The sequence below is a fragment of the Pseudorca crassidens genome, chromosome 13 (assembly GCF_039906515.1).
Source record: "Pseudorca crassidens isolate mPseCra1 chromosome 13, mPseCra1.hap1, whole genome shotgun sequence".
Taxonomy (NCBI): domain Eukaryota; kingdom Metazoa; phylum Chordata; class Mammalia; order Artiodactyla; family Delphinidae; genus Pseudorca; species Pseudorca crassidens.
The window spans coordinates 7145596-7159504 of record NC_090308.1 but is presented as its reverse complement, the minus strand read 5'-3'; the positions used below and the strand labels follow the sequence as shown (position 1 = coordinate 7159504).

The 13909-nt window shown below is 52.6% G+C and overlaps 1 protein-coding gene across 16 annotated transcripts in view; it reads right to left on the bottom strand.

Annotated features, from left to right (window-relative positions):
• The window catches only part of LOC137204361 (E3 ubiquitin-protein ligase parkin), a 1432750-nt gene that overhangs the window by 33868 nt on the left and 1384973 nt on the right, over positions 1 to 13909 (bottom strand). For all 16 annotated transcript variants that reach the window (XR_010933571.1, XR_010933572.1, XR_010933575.1 and 13 more), the window contains one exon: positions 6178 to 6347. Coding sequence is in view for 11 of the 16 variants with exons in the window: in XM_067701593.1 (XP_067557694.1) it covers positions 6178 to 6347 (170 nt within the window). In the remaining 5 variants the exon portion in view is untranslated. The remainder of the gene's footprint in view (positions 1 to 6177; positions 6348 to 13909) is intronic.

Here is a 13909-nt window from a genome sequence, read left to right as displayed (position 1 = left end):
CAGGAAAAGATGAGATTAGAATATGTCTCTGAGATATAAGTCCCTGGCCATAGTAAAACACAGAGGAAAAGACTGGAGCTCAAAATAATAAACCAGAGGGGTGTGTGTGTGTGAGAGAGAGAGAGAGAGAAAGAGGAAAGGTGAGAGACTCAACCTGTGCCAACTAGGGTACCGCATGTGACCTAACTCACGTACACTGAATTTCTTTCTCTTGCTTTCTCCCTTCTCTGATGCTAAGGAGGAAAATGCTGGGGACCTTAAACCACCAGAAAAATCTCAAGAGAGTCCCAAAGAAAAATGAACACTGTCCCACCATGAGTCACAGCCACAGGGGAAAGGCAGAAAACAAACACAGAGCAAAAGCAGTGTGAGAATTCATCTGCTGGAAACAGACCATCACACATGTCAAAGTCCAGCAAAATGCTTGCAGCTCTTTGGATCTCGATAACGTCTCCCCCGGACCCCAGCTTACGGGCTTCCAAGCCCCAAACTGCTCTTGGTTTGACCAGAGTGCAGACGTGGAGTGAAAAAGAAGGGCATCTGGGGACAAACGAGGCAGCTCTTAGGTTCAGAGTAAGTCACAGCTGACTGTGGTCTGTGGGATCAGGGCTCCGGAGGAATTCCTGGCAGGATGCTCTGCCCCGCTTCCTGGGCACGGATCTTGTGGTGCTGCCTGGCCTCTGATCTGAAAGGCCAGCCTGAGTCCATCCTGGGTGGGCCTGGGCCGGGGCAGACAGGGAGACAGAGCCTTCCAGGGAGGGGGCAGAAGATCATGGAGTCGCTTCCCTGTGCTCAGTACCTCCAGCCAGGGGGTGTTTGCGGAACAGTCAACGGAAGCTCAGGAACACGGGGGCACGGGGCCCCCTGGGCAGATGGCAGACGGGTGTAACAGAGGCAGCAGCGGACGGGGCAATGGGTGCACAGTCGGCTCCCAGAGCAAACGTCACAGGCCTTTGCCAAGTTGCAGGAAGAGGAGGGAGGACGCCCAGCGGCACCACAGCTGCAAGCCAGCCTGGATTTACCGCCGGTCGGCGTGATCCGACTTCGGCTTGTTAAAGGCAAGCCAGAGGATCTTGTGCAATAAAAGGAAGACTTGGCGCATCTAACTTGGGGCTACGCTCTTAAAAATAAAGTGCGCGCTACCACTTCCAGGAATACACTTGGTTATGAGCTCAAGATGCATCTGTACTTCCAGAGACTCCTTTCCGTGGCCAACGCTTCTCCCAGCTCCCGGGATTGTAAGGGCTTTCACGTCATCTCCATTCTCTCAGGGTTCTTACCTGTGTCACATGCCAGAGCCTGCCTGGCCCAACTGGTGAACACACAGAGGCAAACGGCGGCCCCCCTGCTTCCTCCCCGAGCTGGCGGCGCCTGGCAGCAATGCCGACAGAGCTGCGGATTAACCGTTAACCGATTAACCGGGGTGGGAGTGGGAGGTGCAGGAGTCCCCTGCAGACCCACCTGAGGATGCCGGAACCCAACTTAACGGGGCTGACAAAACCATGGCTGCAGGTGTAGCCACTGGTAAGGAAAACACCACTTCTCCACATCTAGAAACTTCTAATCTCTCTGTAGCCAAAGAGAGAGCCTGACAGGCACCTATGAAGAAGCCGGGATGAAGGTAAACAAATGCCACGATACCTCGCAGTTCGTAAAAGTGATGGGGGATTTCAGCCGCACGGGATCCAGTGCCAGAACCGCTGGTCAAATGGCATTTTGAAAACATTCCATCTCTCTTCCACCCTCTACACTTTATCCTACTTTTCATGAGAAAACACTGAATGAAGGGAAACGAATTAGGGTGGAAGGAGCTAACAATTAGGGCACGCCTACTTTGTGCTAGGCGATTGATGAGGTATTTTACTTATATTCACGAAACCCTTAAACAGCACGAAATGAGAACGGTTAACTGAGGCTCAGAAAAGTCAGATAACCTCCCCACGGTCCCAGAGCTGGTAAACGCAGGAGCCAGGGTACAAGTCACACGTGTGGGTCTCGAAACCACTTGGGAGTTTTGCCTACACGTCTGTCTCTCCCCTGCTATCCTCAGAGGGAAACAGAAAGATCTGTTCTGGAGACCTGAGCACACATTCATTTTTCAGGGCATCCACTTTATTGGGTAGTTTTACACGTTTGAAAATAAAACACAGGAAACCTACAATTTGGGAGAACGTGATCATTGATGGGAGGTTTATAGGAAATAACATTCGTGCAGCCTTTGTAAACAAGTCTGCATCGACATTCCTTTCAGGAATCTGTAGTTAGAAAACTGGTCCTTGTATAATCAAACTTTAAGAAATGCTGGTTTTTAGATATGTGTGACCTCGCACAGAAAGAACCCCATTGCCTGTTCATAACCAGAAGCAGCCTGGCGAAATCAAACCGAACATTGACAGGCTTGGGTTCAGTTCTTGATTTTCTTGGGTTTCATGACACCTTCTTTCTGATTCGGGTTAATAAGTCCAAAAGCACCCCACGGTGACCCTGAGGTGGCAGCCAGCGAACGAGGCAGTGGGAGGGCTGAAATGTACGCTTGGCAGATGGAGAAGAACTGGTCAGCAGAGCCCAGGACCACGGCAGCTGGCCACATCCTCGCTGGGTGGCCACATCACTCATGATCTCCCTCCAGGCACCCCTGTCCCTCGCCTCATAATTCTCCCTTTACCTACACCTCTCTCTCATCCCCTCCTAAAACCACCCCCGTTCTTCAAGGCCTCAGCCCTGTGTCAACGCCTTCTGGGAAATTTCTGCATCGCTGGGTGCAGCAGTCAGTGTGCTAACAGCACTGAAACGTCATTCTCCAGCTGCTGAAATACTGAAGTCCTTCCCCACAGGCTGGTATAAACAGAGCTGCCCCAGACACCAAAACTCGCCCCCCCGTATTCTGCCTTGACCACGGTGGCCCCAGCTCCTAGCCGGGACCTCTGGGCCCTCCCCAGCAAGCAAAGGACCCCCAGGAAGCTGCTGTATGGCTGAGTGGTCTGTGGACACGCACAGGGTGCCCCCAATGGACGTGTGCCCCACCTCCCATTATTGTTCAAGCCCTGTGTTGTGTGACCGGCTTATATGCCCCTTCGTTGCCTCTCTCTATATGTTAGAAAGTCACTGAGAGCAACGGCTGGACCTTTCAGTCTGTCCTTGTATCTCCACAGCACCCAGAGCGGTGTCTTCCACAGAAAATACACCCAACACGCTTGCTGGGTAAGTATTTTGAAGATGCATCAGCTGCCCTCGTCATCAACTGAGGCCTCGTGCCCAGAAGGCACTAGGGAGTTCGTGAGCGCCCTCTGCTTAGGAATAAGAATTCCATTCTCCTCTGCACCTCGATGTACGCAGACATGCGACAGGAATTCGATCTATTTTCAGGCGGAGCTGTGATGGATCCCCTAAATAATTGTCAACTAAATGGAAACGTGAGGTGTGAGGCTAAACGTCATGCTGTGGGTGGCAGGCAGCCTCCACGCTGGCCTCTCCTCTTGGTACCTCCCTGCTTCCCGGAGTACGGGGTGGGCTCCTCAACTCATCTCCAACAAATGGAATACAGCAGAAGTTTCAGATGCAACAAGGCCGTGGCTTCTGCTTCAGGTGCTTTTTTCTCCCACTCACTCTTGCATGGCTCCCCGTGGGGACCAGCTGACACCCAAGCAGAGGCCCAGGCGCGAGAATCAGGCTGGCAACAGACAGGGGTGAGCCTGGAGGCAGATCACTGCGCGGCCGGCCTTCAGATGAGGCCACCATCCAGCCTCGGAGGGACCCCTGCCAGGAGCCCCGCGGAGCTGAGCTTTGATCTCAGACCACACAACCGGTGATAACTCGAGTTTGTTTTGAGCCACTACGTTTGGGGCTTGTCACCTGCTGTAGATAACTAACACATAGGGCTTCTTTAAAGACCCGAAGAGAACATCCCAGTTGGCCTCCGGGGTAACTGCCAGGCCACACGTACCCAGCAGATAAAAATGGACAAGAACAGCTGCTGCTATGGAGCGCTTACCAGGCCCTGATACTGCTCAAAGACCCAACAAACGTGATCTCAGGTGACCTTTCGGGGCCACTGTGAAGGAGGACGTGCGTATTTTAGTGGGGCAGAGAGAACAGTAAACAGACTCGAAGCTTCGGAAGCCGTGACCCTTTGCATTGCACGCCTTGGCCTGTCCACTGGTCACACTCACCCCAAGGAGGAATGAGTCAGTGAACCCCTTAAAGACCATAACCAGAGCCTTTGGTGCCCGGCCCATGCCGGGCAAGGCCAGCTCCGAGGGGACCAGAGCCTGGGGGACAGGCCACCAGAATGACCACACAGGGTAAAAGCTTATAAAAGACTAAAAACCCTCCCCCTTTTTTCTTTGTAAAAGAATCCCATCACTTTCTCCACAAATCCAATTTCACATTTAATAACCCTCCTCTCAAGGATTTCTGCAAATTTCACTTGCTTCAATTTCAACTCACTTCCTCTTGGGTTGTTACACGTTAAGATGAAAAATGCCCCATCAGGAACCTTCTTTATAACTCTTCTTCTCTAAAAACCAAACTCCTCAGACTCCAGAAGGATCTCAACATGTGTTACTTAAAAAAAAGAGATGGGGGCTTCCCTGATGGCGCAGTGGTTGAGAGTCCGCCTGCCGATGCAGGGGCTACGGGTTTGTGCCCCGGTCCCGGAGGATCCCACATGCCGCGGAGCGGCTGGGCCCGTGAGCCATGGCCGCTGAGCCTGCGCGTCAGGAGCCTGTGCTCCGCAATGGGAGAGGCCACAACAGTGAGAGGCCTGCGTACCGCAAAAAAATAAAAAAAGGAGATGGGGGCTTCCCTGGTGGCGTAGTGGTTAAGAATCTGCCTGCCAATGCAGGGGACACAGGTTCGAGCCCTGGTCCGGGAGGATCCCACATGCCACGAGCAACTGGGCCTGTGTGCCACAGCTACTGAGCCTGCGCTCTAGAGCCTGTGAGCCACAACTACTGAGCCCATGAGCCACAACTGCAGAAGCCCGCACGCCTGGAGCCCATGCTCCGCAACAAGAGAAGCCACCGCAATGAGAAGCCCGCGGACCGCAATGAAGAGCAGCCTCCACTTGCCACAACTAGAGAAAGCCCGCGTGCAGCAACAAAGACCCAATGCAGCCAAAATAAATAAATGAATAAATAAATTTTAAAAAAAAGTTTAAAAAAGCAAATACAAAATGTGTCCCAAGGCTATTTAGTCTCTTAGCCAAGGCTCTTCCCAACAGGCAGAGGCCAGCAGGACCCAAAGTTCCGTTTCCAACTCTGGGACTCCCAGGCACGTCTGGGACTGGACACACTGAGACCATCCCCAGGGAATCTGACCCAGGACTCTTGTCACATCTACTCTGCCTGGTCTTCAAACTCCTACCTTCTACACACTATGATTCTGTCTACATGGGCCACCAAAAGCAAGTGCGACGTGCGCGGGCCCCGCCTGTCTGCGGGGGACCGTTCCCGGGGGCAACACAGGATCTCCAGGTTCCGGTACGAGGGGTCTCCGACTTTCCCAGCCCCGGGCTGGTCCACGCCGTGATTCCTGTCGGGATACCTGAGCCCGAGGACTCTGGTACTTGCTCCGGGCTCAACCAGCACAGCTCAATGTGTTAACCATGACAAAAGTCAACTGGGGAGTCCCAGTCCCAAAGGTATGCAAGAAGTCAAACTAGTTGGAGAAAAACAGGATTTTGTATTTATTCTGAATTCTGCAGGTCAAACGCTGTCGCCTAGGCACTCAGCTTTCTCACGTCCATGAGGATGAACATTCAGAGGTGAATTCTGCCCGTCAGCCAGGGAGGGAGCAGAGCACAGAGATTAAGAATACGATGCTGGACAAGTTCAAATGCAAACCTGCGTAACAGCTGTGCGACCACTGGCAGGGTATTTAACCGCAGCTTTTCAAAAAGGACAGGTGTCAGTTCCTGACTCCCAAATGTTTCTGTAAGGATTAAATACATTAATCGCACGTCAAATGCCCAGTGCATCATAACTGCTGAATAAACACGATCCTTACTCATAAGCAGATGTTCACTTGATTCTGAGCAAGGAGGAAAAGCAGTTGGTTAAGAACATTTCAACAAGTCTGTTGATGCTGCTGCAAACTCTGAACGACCGAGAGCGAAAAGACAAGTTACAGGGTTGAAGGAGAGAGACGTGTGAGATGGGAAATGCACGTCCGACTTACCCCTAAGACCCCGAAGCGCTCGGCCAGGCTCCAACCGCAGAGAAAGTCGATCTCAAACTTGTGGTTCAGAACAACGATGGCGTTTTCCTTCCCGTACTTGGGGTAGGCCCGGGGGTCCGTGTGGATGATGCACTCCGTGCCCGACCACCATTCCAGCAGCATCACCAGCTCTGGAACAAACCACCACAACAGACGGACCTTTATTTCACGCACCCTCTATGACTAGGGGTCTGGTCTGCTGGGCCAGGTGGCAGCAAGGCTCTGCCGCCCTGGCTGGAACGGAAAGCAACTTTGAGGGGTCAGGTTCTGGACCATTTCGGCCCAGACCCCAGTTCTTGAAGGGGTTTCGAAGCAGAAGGAAAAAAAGATCGAGAAAACTCCACGAGTCTCCAGGGGAGGAGAGGAAGCTTCGAGAAGGCAAATGACTTGCATTCCCTGATTAAGTACCTTGGGAAAAAATAAATCAGAAAGCCTGAATCCATCAAGAATCCACGCCCTTGTGTTTCCAGAGCCCTGAAAGGCAGTGTGAGGTGATGTACAGAATTCTTAACGTCCTTGGAAATGACTAATTGGGATACTTATAAACTCCATCAAAGAACTAAATGCCCAATTTTTCTCTCCCATTTACGACACTGGAGTGCACGAGGAATAATGCAGCACTGCGGTGAAACATCAGCACCTGAAGGGCAAGGATAAATTAGGTCCGTTACCTTGCGGGCCTCAACGCAACTATTAAAACACTCTTGTAGGAGCTTGTGAAATAGGAAAGTCCTTTTTTGGGCAACAATGACCAACTTGCCTTTATGCTTCAGTGATACTTCTAACCTAGGTCACCAACATCCAACCCACGGGCCTCAGGACAAACCTTTATGGTGGAAGTTGTCCAGAAAACCAGCCGAAACTTGGCGATCAGATCTACAGCTACAGAGTGACTTTGAAAAGGAATTTTAGAGCTAAGCCTGTTCAGCAGATGCGTGGGTAGGTGGGTGAGCCCTCTGCGAAGGACACACCCCTTTGTATCACCACTTAGAGGGGTGCATGTTAGGCAGAGGACTCACTCATCACCCGCCCCTACACACACGCACACAGCCCAGCAGGTGTGGTCTTGACTCCAGCCAAGTGTCACGTGTGAAAGGCTTGGGCGGCTGCCCTTGGAAACCTCTCTCCTTGAGCTGGAGACTGTGCTTAGGGACTGGAGCCAGAACTCTCCAGAAGGCGCTACAGTCTAGTTTCTAAACGCGAGCACTGTGGGGCTGTGGACAGATGGACCGCATGGCACTGCAGCCTCCTCATCTTTGGAGGGGCGGCCTCACTGGCTTTTGTGAGAAGCAACGGGCATGACACGCAACAGGCACTCTGTGCAATGTACATGCCAAGCTCCCAACAAACCCAGGCTTCAGCATCTACCAGTGTCATCAGAACCGAACCAGAACACACCCCTTACTTGACACTGAAGAGTCTGCCTATTCCTAGCCCCCAGGCAGCTGTCCCACGGGCAGCGACACTGGTGGGACCTAGAGGTGGCCATCAGGGAGGGGAGGGCGCAGGGCAGCCCGGCCGGCGGGACAGTTCCCACCGTGTAGGAAGATGCTTCTACTGCTGCACTGATTTGTTCCAAGAGACGGGTGGGCGGTACCCACCTATCCCATTACTGGCCACGGAGCCCAGAGAAGCCCTGAGCAGAGGCGCGTGGAAGCAGCGAGATCAGGCTGAACTGTCGTTCCCTGTGACGCATCCCGCAAACACCTCCTGAATGCCTCGCTGTGCCACGCTGCTCCCTGCCCAGGGCAGGCCGGGCCCCCCTTCCACTTTCCCCAGCGCCCTTCGTGGCACTTATCACAGCTTGTGTCACAGTGAGATGACACCCCGGCCCCTACTGACCACAGGCCCCGCCAGGCACAGATCACCTTGCTTGGTACACCCTGACCCCAGCCATCACTCCAGAACCCAGCACTGTGCCAGCACATCTACGCTTCCAGCAAACACTGTTTGGTGACCTGATGTGTGCAAGCAGGATGGGAGGGGCTGGAGGTATAGTAGCGAACCCACAGCTGCTCCCGGGCTCCCACCCTCCCGGAGCCTGCAGCCCAGAGGGAAGGCAGTCGCGCCCTCAAGAGGTGGTGTGGCCAGGAGAGCAGAGGCTCGTCACAGGATGGACGGCTGCTGAATACCATGCTCATGGACTTGGGGTCAGACCCAGTCAGGCTCCAGGCCTGCGGCTGCCACGCAACGGTTGTAAGACTTCTGGTCTGTTTCTCAATGTCCCCTAAATCTCCGCATCCTCGTCTGTGAATAAAGATAGGAAAAGCAGGGCTTCCCTGGTGGCGCAGTGGTTGGGAGTCCGCCTGCCGATGCAGGGGACGCGGGTTCGTGCCCCGGTCTGGGAAGATCCCACATGCCGCGGAGCGGCTGGGCCCGTGAGCCATGGCCGCTGAGCCTGCACGTCCGGAGCCTGTGCTCCGCAACGGGAGAGGCCACAGCAGTGAGAGGCCCGCGTACCACAAAAAAAAAAAAAAAAAAAAAAAGATAGGAAAAGCTTCTAGAGATGCTGTGGGTATTAAATCAGGTCATGTAGTCAAGGCACCTAGCATGACGCTGCACATAGTAGGGGATCAGTAAGCTTCTTACTACTATTATACACACTAATTCTGTAGCAGTCCTGGCTCTGTGACCGGGGGAGGGGAGAGACAGAGAGAGAGAGAGAGAGAGAGAGAGAGAGAGAGAGAGAGAGAGAGAGAGAGTTACAGCGACTTCAGCACCAGAGTAAGCACTTATGATTTACGATTTCACAATAAAGGCAATGAGAAGTCACTGGAACATTTTTAAAGAGGCCACAGTAGCACCTAATTTGCATTTTGAAATGGTCACTCTGGCTGAAGTGGGAACAGATCAGAAGCACGGAGGCCCGTCAGGGGGTGACTGCAGCAGCCCAGTGAGAGGTGATGGCAGCGGGACCAGGTGGTGACAGTGCAGAGACGCCTGATTTCTCCCTCATCTCAACAGCCTGTTAGCTACACAACTGAACACCGAATCTCACTGGATAAAAGAGTTTTCTTTCCTTTTTTCCCCCTTTTTTTTCACCAAGGTTTCTTTTTTTTTTAATTCACAAGCAGTATTTACATTTATAGTCACAATGTAAAACAGTTCAATTAATCCAGAAGTATTTAGAGGAAAACGTGTAATTCCCCTCGATGGCCCTGCGGCGTGCCCGGCAGAATCCTCTTTCTTGTTTGTTTCCAGTTAAGGGACCACAAGGGACACTCTTGGGAGGTCTGACGGGTTTTGCAGGTCACACGCATCGCGGCTGACGTGCTGATTCACCTCCTCGGTATGAAGCAGAAGCTAGACCTGCAACAGCTCCAGCCCCTCCAGCCCCTCTGAGTCCTGGGCCTGGCTGTGTCTGCTCCTGGGAGGGCCCGGCTGCTGCAGGACCCCAGGCCACCCAGGTCACCCACGTCACCCACGCCAGGTGCAGCAGGAACCCACAGAGGTTTCGGTGTGTCCTCACGGGGCTGCGGATACTCCTTTTGGGGGTCCTGACCTCTTAATCATCCATCCATTTTCATCCATCACCCCTTCCTGACGACTCTCCCTGGGACTTCAAGCTCCAGCAGGAGCTGCAGAGACGAGAGCCCTCCCGGGCCAGCCAAAACGGCCCCACACACGACGAAGGGCCGCTCCCTTTACAGGTGTGTGCGTCTGCCAGCAGCTCTGCTCCTCTGGGTGAACTCTGCGGGGCACGTCCTCTGCCTGTGCCCCACCCTCCCCCAATCCCAGCTCCCTTCTCCAGGGTTAGCCATTAGGAACGGCTTGGAGAGTGGCTTTCTCGTCCTGTTCGTCGGAGTTCACACACACACACACACACACACACACACACACACACGTGTTTTCCCCCCATGAATGGGTTCATACTTCATCGATATTTGAAAACATATACGTATAGCTATTTTCTCCAAATGGTGTATTTTGGGCTCTCTCCATGTTAACACAGATACACAGAAGTATCAGCAAATAGTTACCGGGCTCTGGCCGTGGGCCACAGCCTTGGCCACACGGTATGGCAGTAAATCCTCACATTAGCCCTGTGAGAGGCACGATGATTGTCCCCATTTTAAAGATGAAGAAATAGAGGCACAGGGATATCTCTCACTCTACGAAACCGCCATTTTCTAGGTCAAAAATAGTCAGAATGGCAATGTCATGAGGGGTAACTAGCTGCGTGGCAGGTCCTGCTACAGTTATAGTATGATTTATTCAGCCATTCTGCCATCAATTAGCACTTCTTCCCCTTGTTTTTTATTGTTACAAATACTGTGGTAAACATCCTTGAAAATGAATGTTTAAAAAAAATTGTGAAAGTATTTCTCCAATATAGGTATACCAAAAAGTAGAATTATGGTATGCATAATTCCATAAAAACCATAAAAATATGGTATGCATAATAAGAGTATGCATACTTTAAAATTTTACATATATTTCTAAATTGCCTTCCAAAAAGCTCTAAATGGAAATGTCAGTATTTGTTCAAAGCAGAAGCTAGAGCAGAGGCAGGGGATACAGGAGGGAAAGGGAGGGGCTGCTGCACACAGAAGTGAAATCCTAGTTCAAGAGGGAGGACCTCTGGGCCCCAGGGTCGCATCGCCTCATCACCGAAAGGAGCGCCTCCCTCGTCCCTCCCCTGCCCTCCCCTCCCGAGGCCCTGGTAGGAGCTGACGCCTCATATCATCACGGTCCTCCCGCCCACCGCGATCTCAACCTGTCCATTAATCCCTGGGCCTTGTAGGAGAGAGGGGACACCCTGCTCACCCCATTCTCACCAGAGGTGTGGGCAGAGCCAGCAGGGCCCCGGTGGCTGTCAAACACTCGTTACAGACGAGATCTGCGGCCAAGGTTTCTTCCGTATAACGCAGCAATTTTGAAGCCTCTTGTCCCATTTAAAGATGTTCAGTTTGCTAGATTTTGCAGTCTTTATTTTTGCTACTCCCCGAGGGCAGGGTGGCCGGAGGCGCTGGCGGGAGCCCAGCGCAGGCGCAGGCGTCTTCCCGAAGCTCGGCCACCGCTGGACCCTGCGATCTGGGGCCATGCCTGGCTCTGGCCAGTTACTGACGCCTGTTTGGCAAACTCCACTTGGAGACAGGTGGGGCCGGCGAGGTAATGGCCAGGGAGGGTTGTGAAGCACAGGAAGTGACTGTAAAATCCCAATCTGCTGCCTCCAATTTCAGGGGCTGATGGAAGGACCAAACCCAGGGGGCTGTAAGAGCACACGGGCCGAAGGACAGGTTTGTTTTTGTTCGATTTGCTATTGCGCTGTGCAGCTCGATTACAGATAGGAAAAAAGAAGTAGATGGACAAAAGGGAAAGTGGGGGGAGAGGGGAGAGGCACCTGGTTCATATTTGTAAAGAAGGAGGAAATGGTAACAACTAACATTCGCTGAGTCAGCTCACACATCACTGTCCCCATTTCACAGCTGACGGCATGGAAACACTGAGGCCAGGGAGCCGGTCCAGCTCCCACCGCTAGGAGGTGGGAGTGCTGGGCCCTAAACCCAGACAGGGGGATTCAGAGGGTCCACGAGGACACCAAAAGCCATGATTATATGGCGGAGGGGACAGAAAGAGCATTTAGGGAGGGAAGAGATCAGAGGATGTTCAGAGTACAAGGGTCACACCCTTGACCTTGGGCAGCCCTTCTCTGGGAGAGGAAGATGCCCAAATCAAAGGCTGCTGTGAAGGTTCAATCTGCTAAAGTGATTAAAGCATGTAACGCTTGCCCGCCCTAGAACCAGTGCTTTTCTTCCCCTCAATACCATGACCACCAAGGATAGTACAGCAATAACGACAGAAGAAATAATGAAGGGACAGAGAGTACAGCCAGGAAAGAACGAGCAGCACACGGGCGGGTGCCGACTTCTGGGCGGCCCTGCTGTCACCCCCAGATGTCCCTGTCCTCAGCTCTGACGTCCCTCCTTTCACTGCAGTCCAGATGCTGAGCAGCTGTGAGACCCGGCTCCTTCTGTGCTGGGTCCCAGGGGTCGACACGCGCCCTGGAAACCCAACGATCCTCCAAGCCCACCGCCGAATCCTCTGCAGCCCACGTGGGTGGAGGGCTGAGGGCCCCTCCTCCTCCACCAAACCTCTCCCCCCGCTTCCTGCTCGCACCTGCCACGAATGACATTCCTCTCCTCTCTCCAGCCCTTTCTGGAAGAAGTGCTGAGAATTCTAATAACAGAAGGGGGCAAAGTTCCTGCAGAAAAGGCCTCGGAATCCAGACTGATGATCGGAGTTCGCTGTTCAAACAGCCAGAATTCCCCGCGTTGCAGATGCGGGCGACATGTGACCAAGGAAAATGGTATTTTTATAATCAACTTGATCTAACTTTAATAATTACATAATCACATGCATAATTATATGTAATCTATAAGCTAAGTATCTATAATTATGTACTCATAATAGTTTTGATAATAATTTAGCTGATAATAATTTAGGTTAAACATGAAACCCCTCTACCTCAAAAGCTTCCAAAATGCAAAATCGAAGAAAGTTTCTGGGGTTTGACGTGAGACCGCCCCCTCCTACACCCCCGGGGAGGAACACGCCCTGCCCTGGCCTTGGTCTCTGCACTCTCTGGGCCATGTTCAAAAGTGGGGATAAAAACATGAACTTGAACGGTTAGTGGAGCCGAATCAACAGGGAGGTTTGGGGCCAGCTCTGACCTCGCCAGCCCCGAGGGAGCCCACGGAGACCCTGAAAAGAGGATGGAGTTCAATGAGCAAACGCACTTTCACACTATGGTGCTCGATACAGAATCCGGGACTTCTGATGCGAGACCAGCTGCCAACCGGTCCCCGTCTGCCTAGCAGGTCTATTGTGGAGACTCCCAGCCTTACCAACCGACTCACATCCCCATAAACGGCTCCAAACACGGGTAAAGTCGTTCCTCCCTGCCTAGCTATACCCCGTGGACCATGCTCATCACTTCCTCTCTTTTCCTCATGCCTGTTTTCCCTACCTCGCCTTACCCATCCTTCCAGGCTCAACACATGCCCATATTTCCACGAAACCGCAGGTCCCAGGCCACCCAGACACAGGGCTTCCTAACTTCCTGCCTCTATCTGTGCTCCACGCAGTTGGGCACTTACCTGTATTTTGTTCTGCATTATTTCTAGTTAATTCCCCAGCATATACCTTTTGGCCACAACCAGATTTCAGTACTTCCTTTCCATGACACTGAACTAGGGACCCAGCTGTACCTGCAACATTTCAGTCCACATCCCAGGCATCCAAGCAGCTGCTTTTCCCACTTAGGTGCCCAGGTCATTGAATGACGCTGAGGCGAGAAGCCTATAAACAGATGCACAGTGTATCTATAGGGCTATTAACATTTCATAGGATGATTAGAAAAACAATGCCTAAAAAGGCTCCTTAGAACGCAGGGAAGTTTGGGAGGCCCTGCAGGGCCTCTCAGAGAACGCAGGGAAGTTTGGGAAGCCCTGCAGGACCTCTGAGAGAGACGGACCTGCTACAAGCTGGCCACGCAAGAAGCCAGCTCCTCTGAACCCTGCAGCATCTCCATCACGTCCTCCCAGCCCAGCGGAAGCGCCTGTTTCTAGGCAGGCTTTGCCCTTGGCAGGGCACGGAGGGAATGGACTTGACCTGCTTGCTGTGTTCTTGGAGCTCAAGTCTTAAAGAGTTAACGCTGCCACGTTGTAACCTTTCTCTCTGAGCCTTGAGA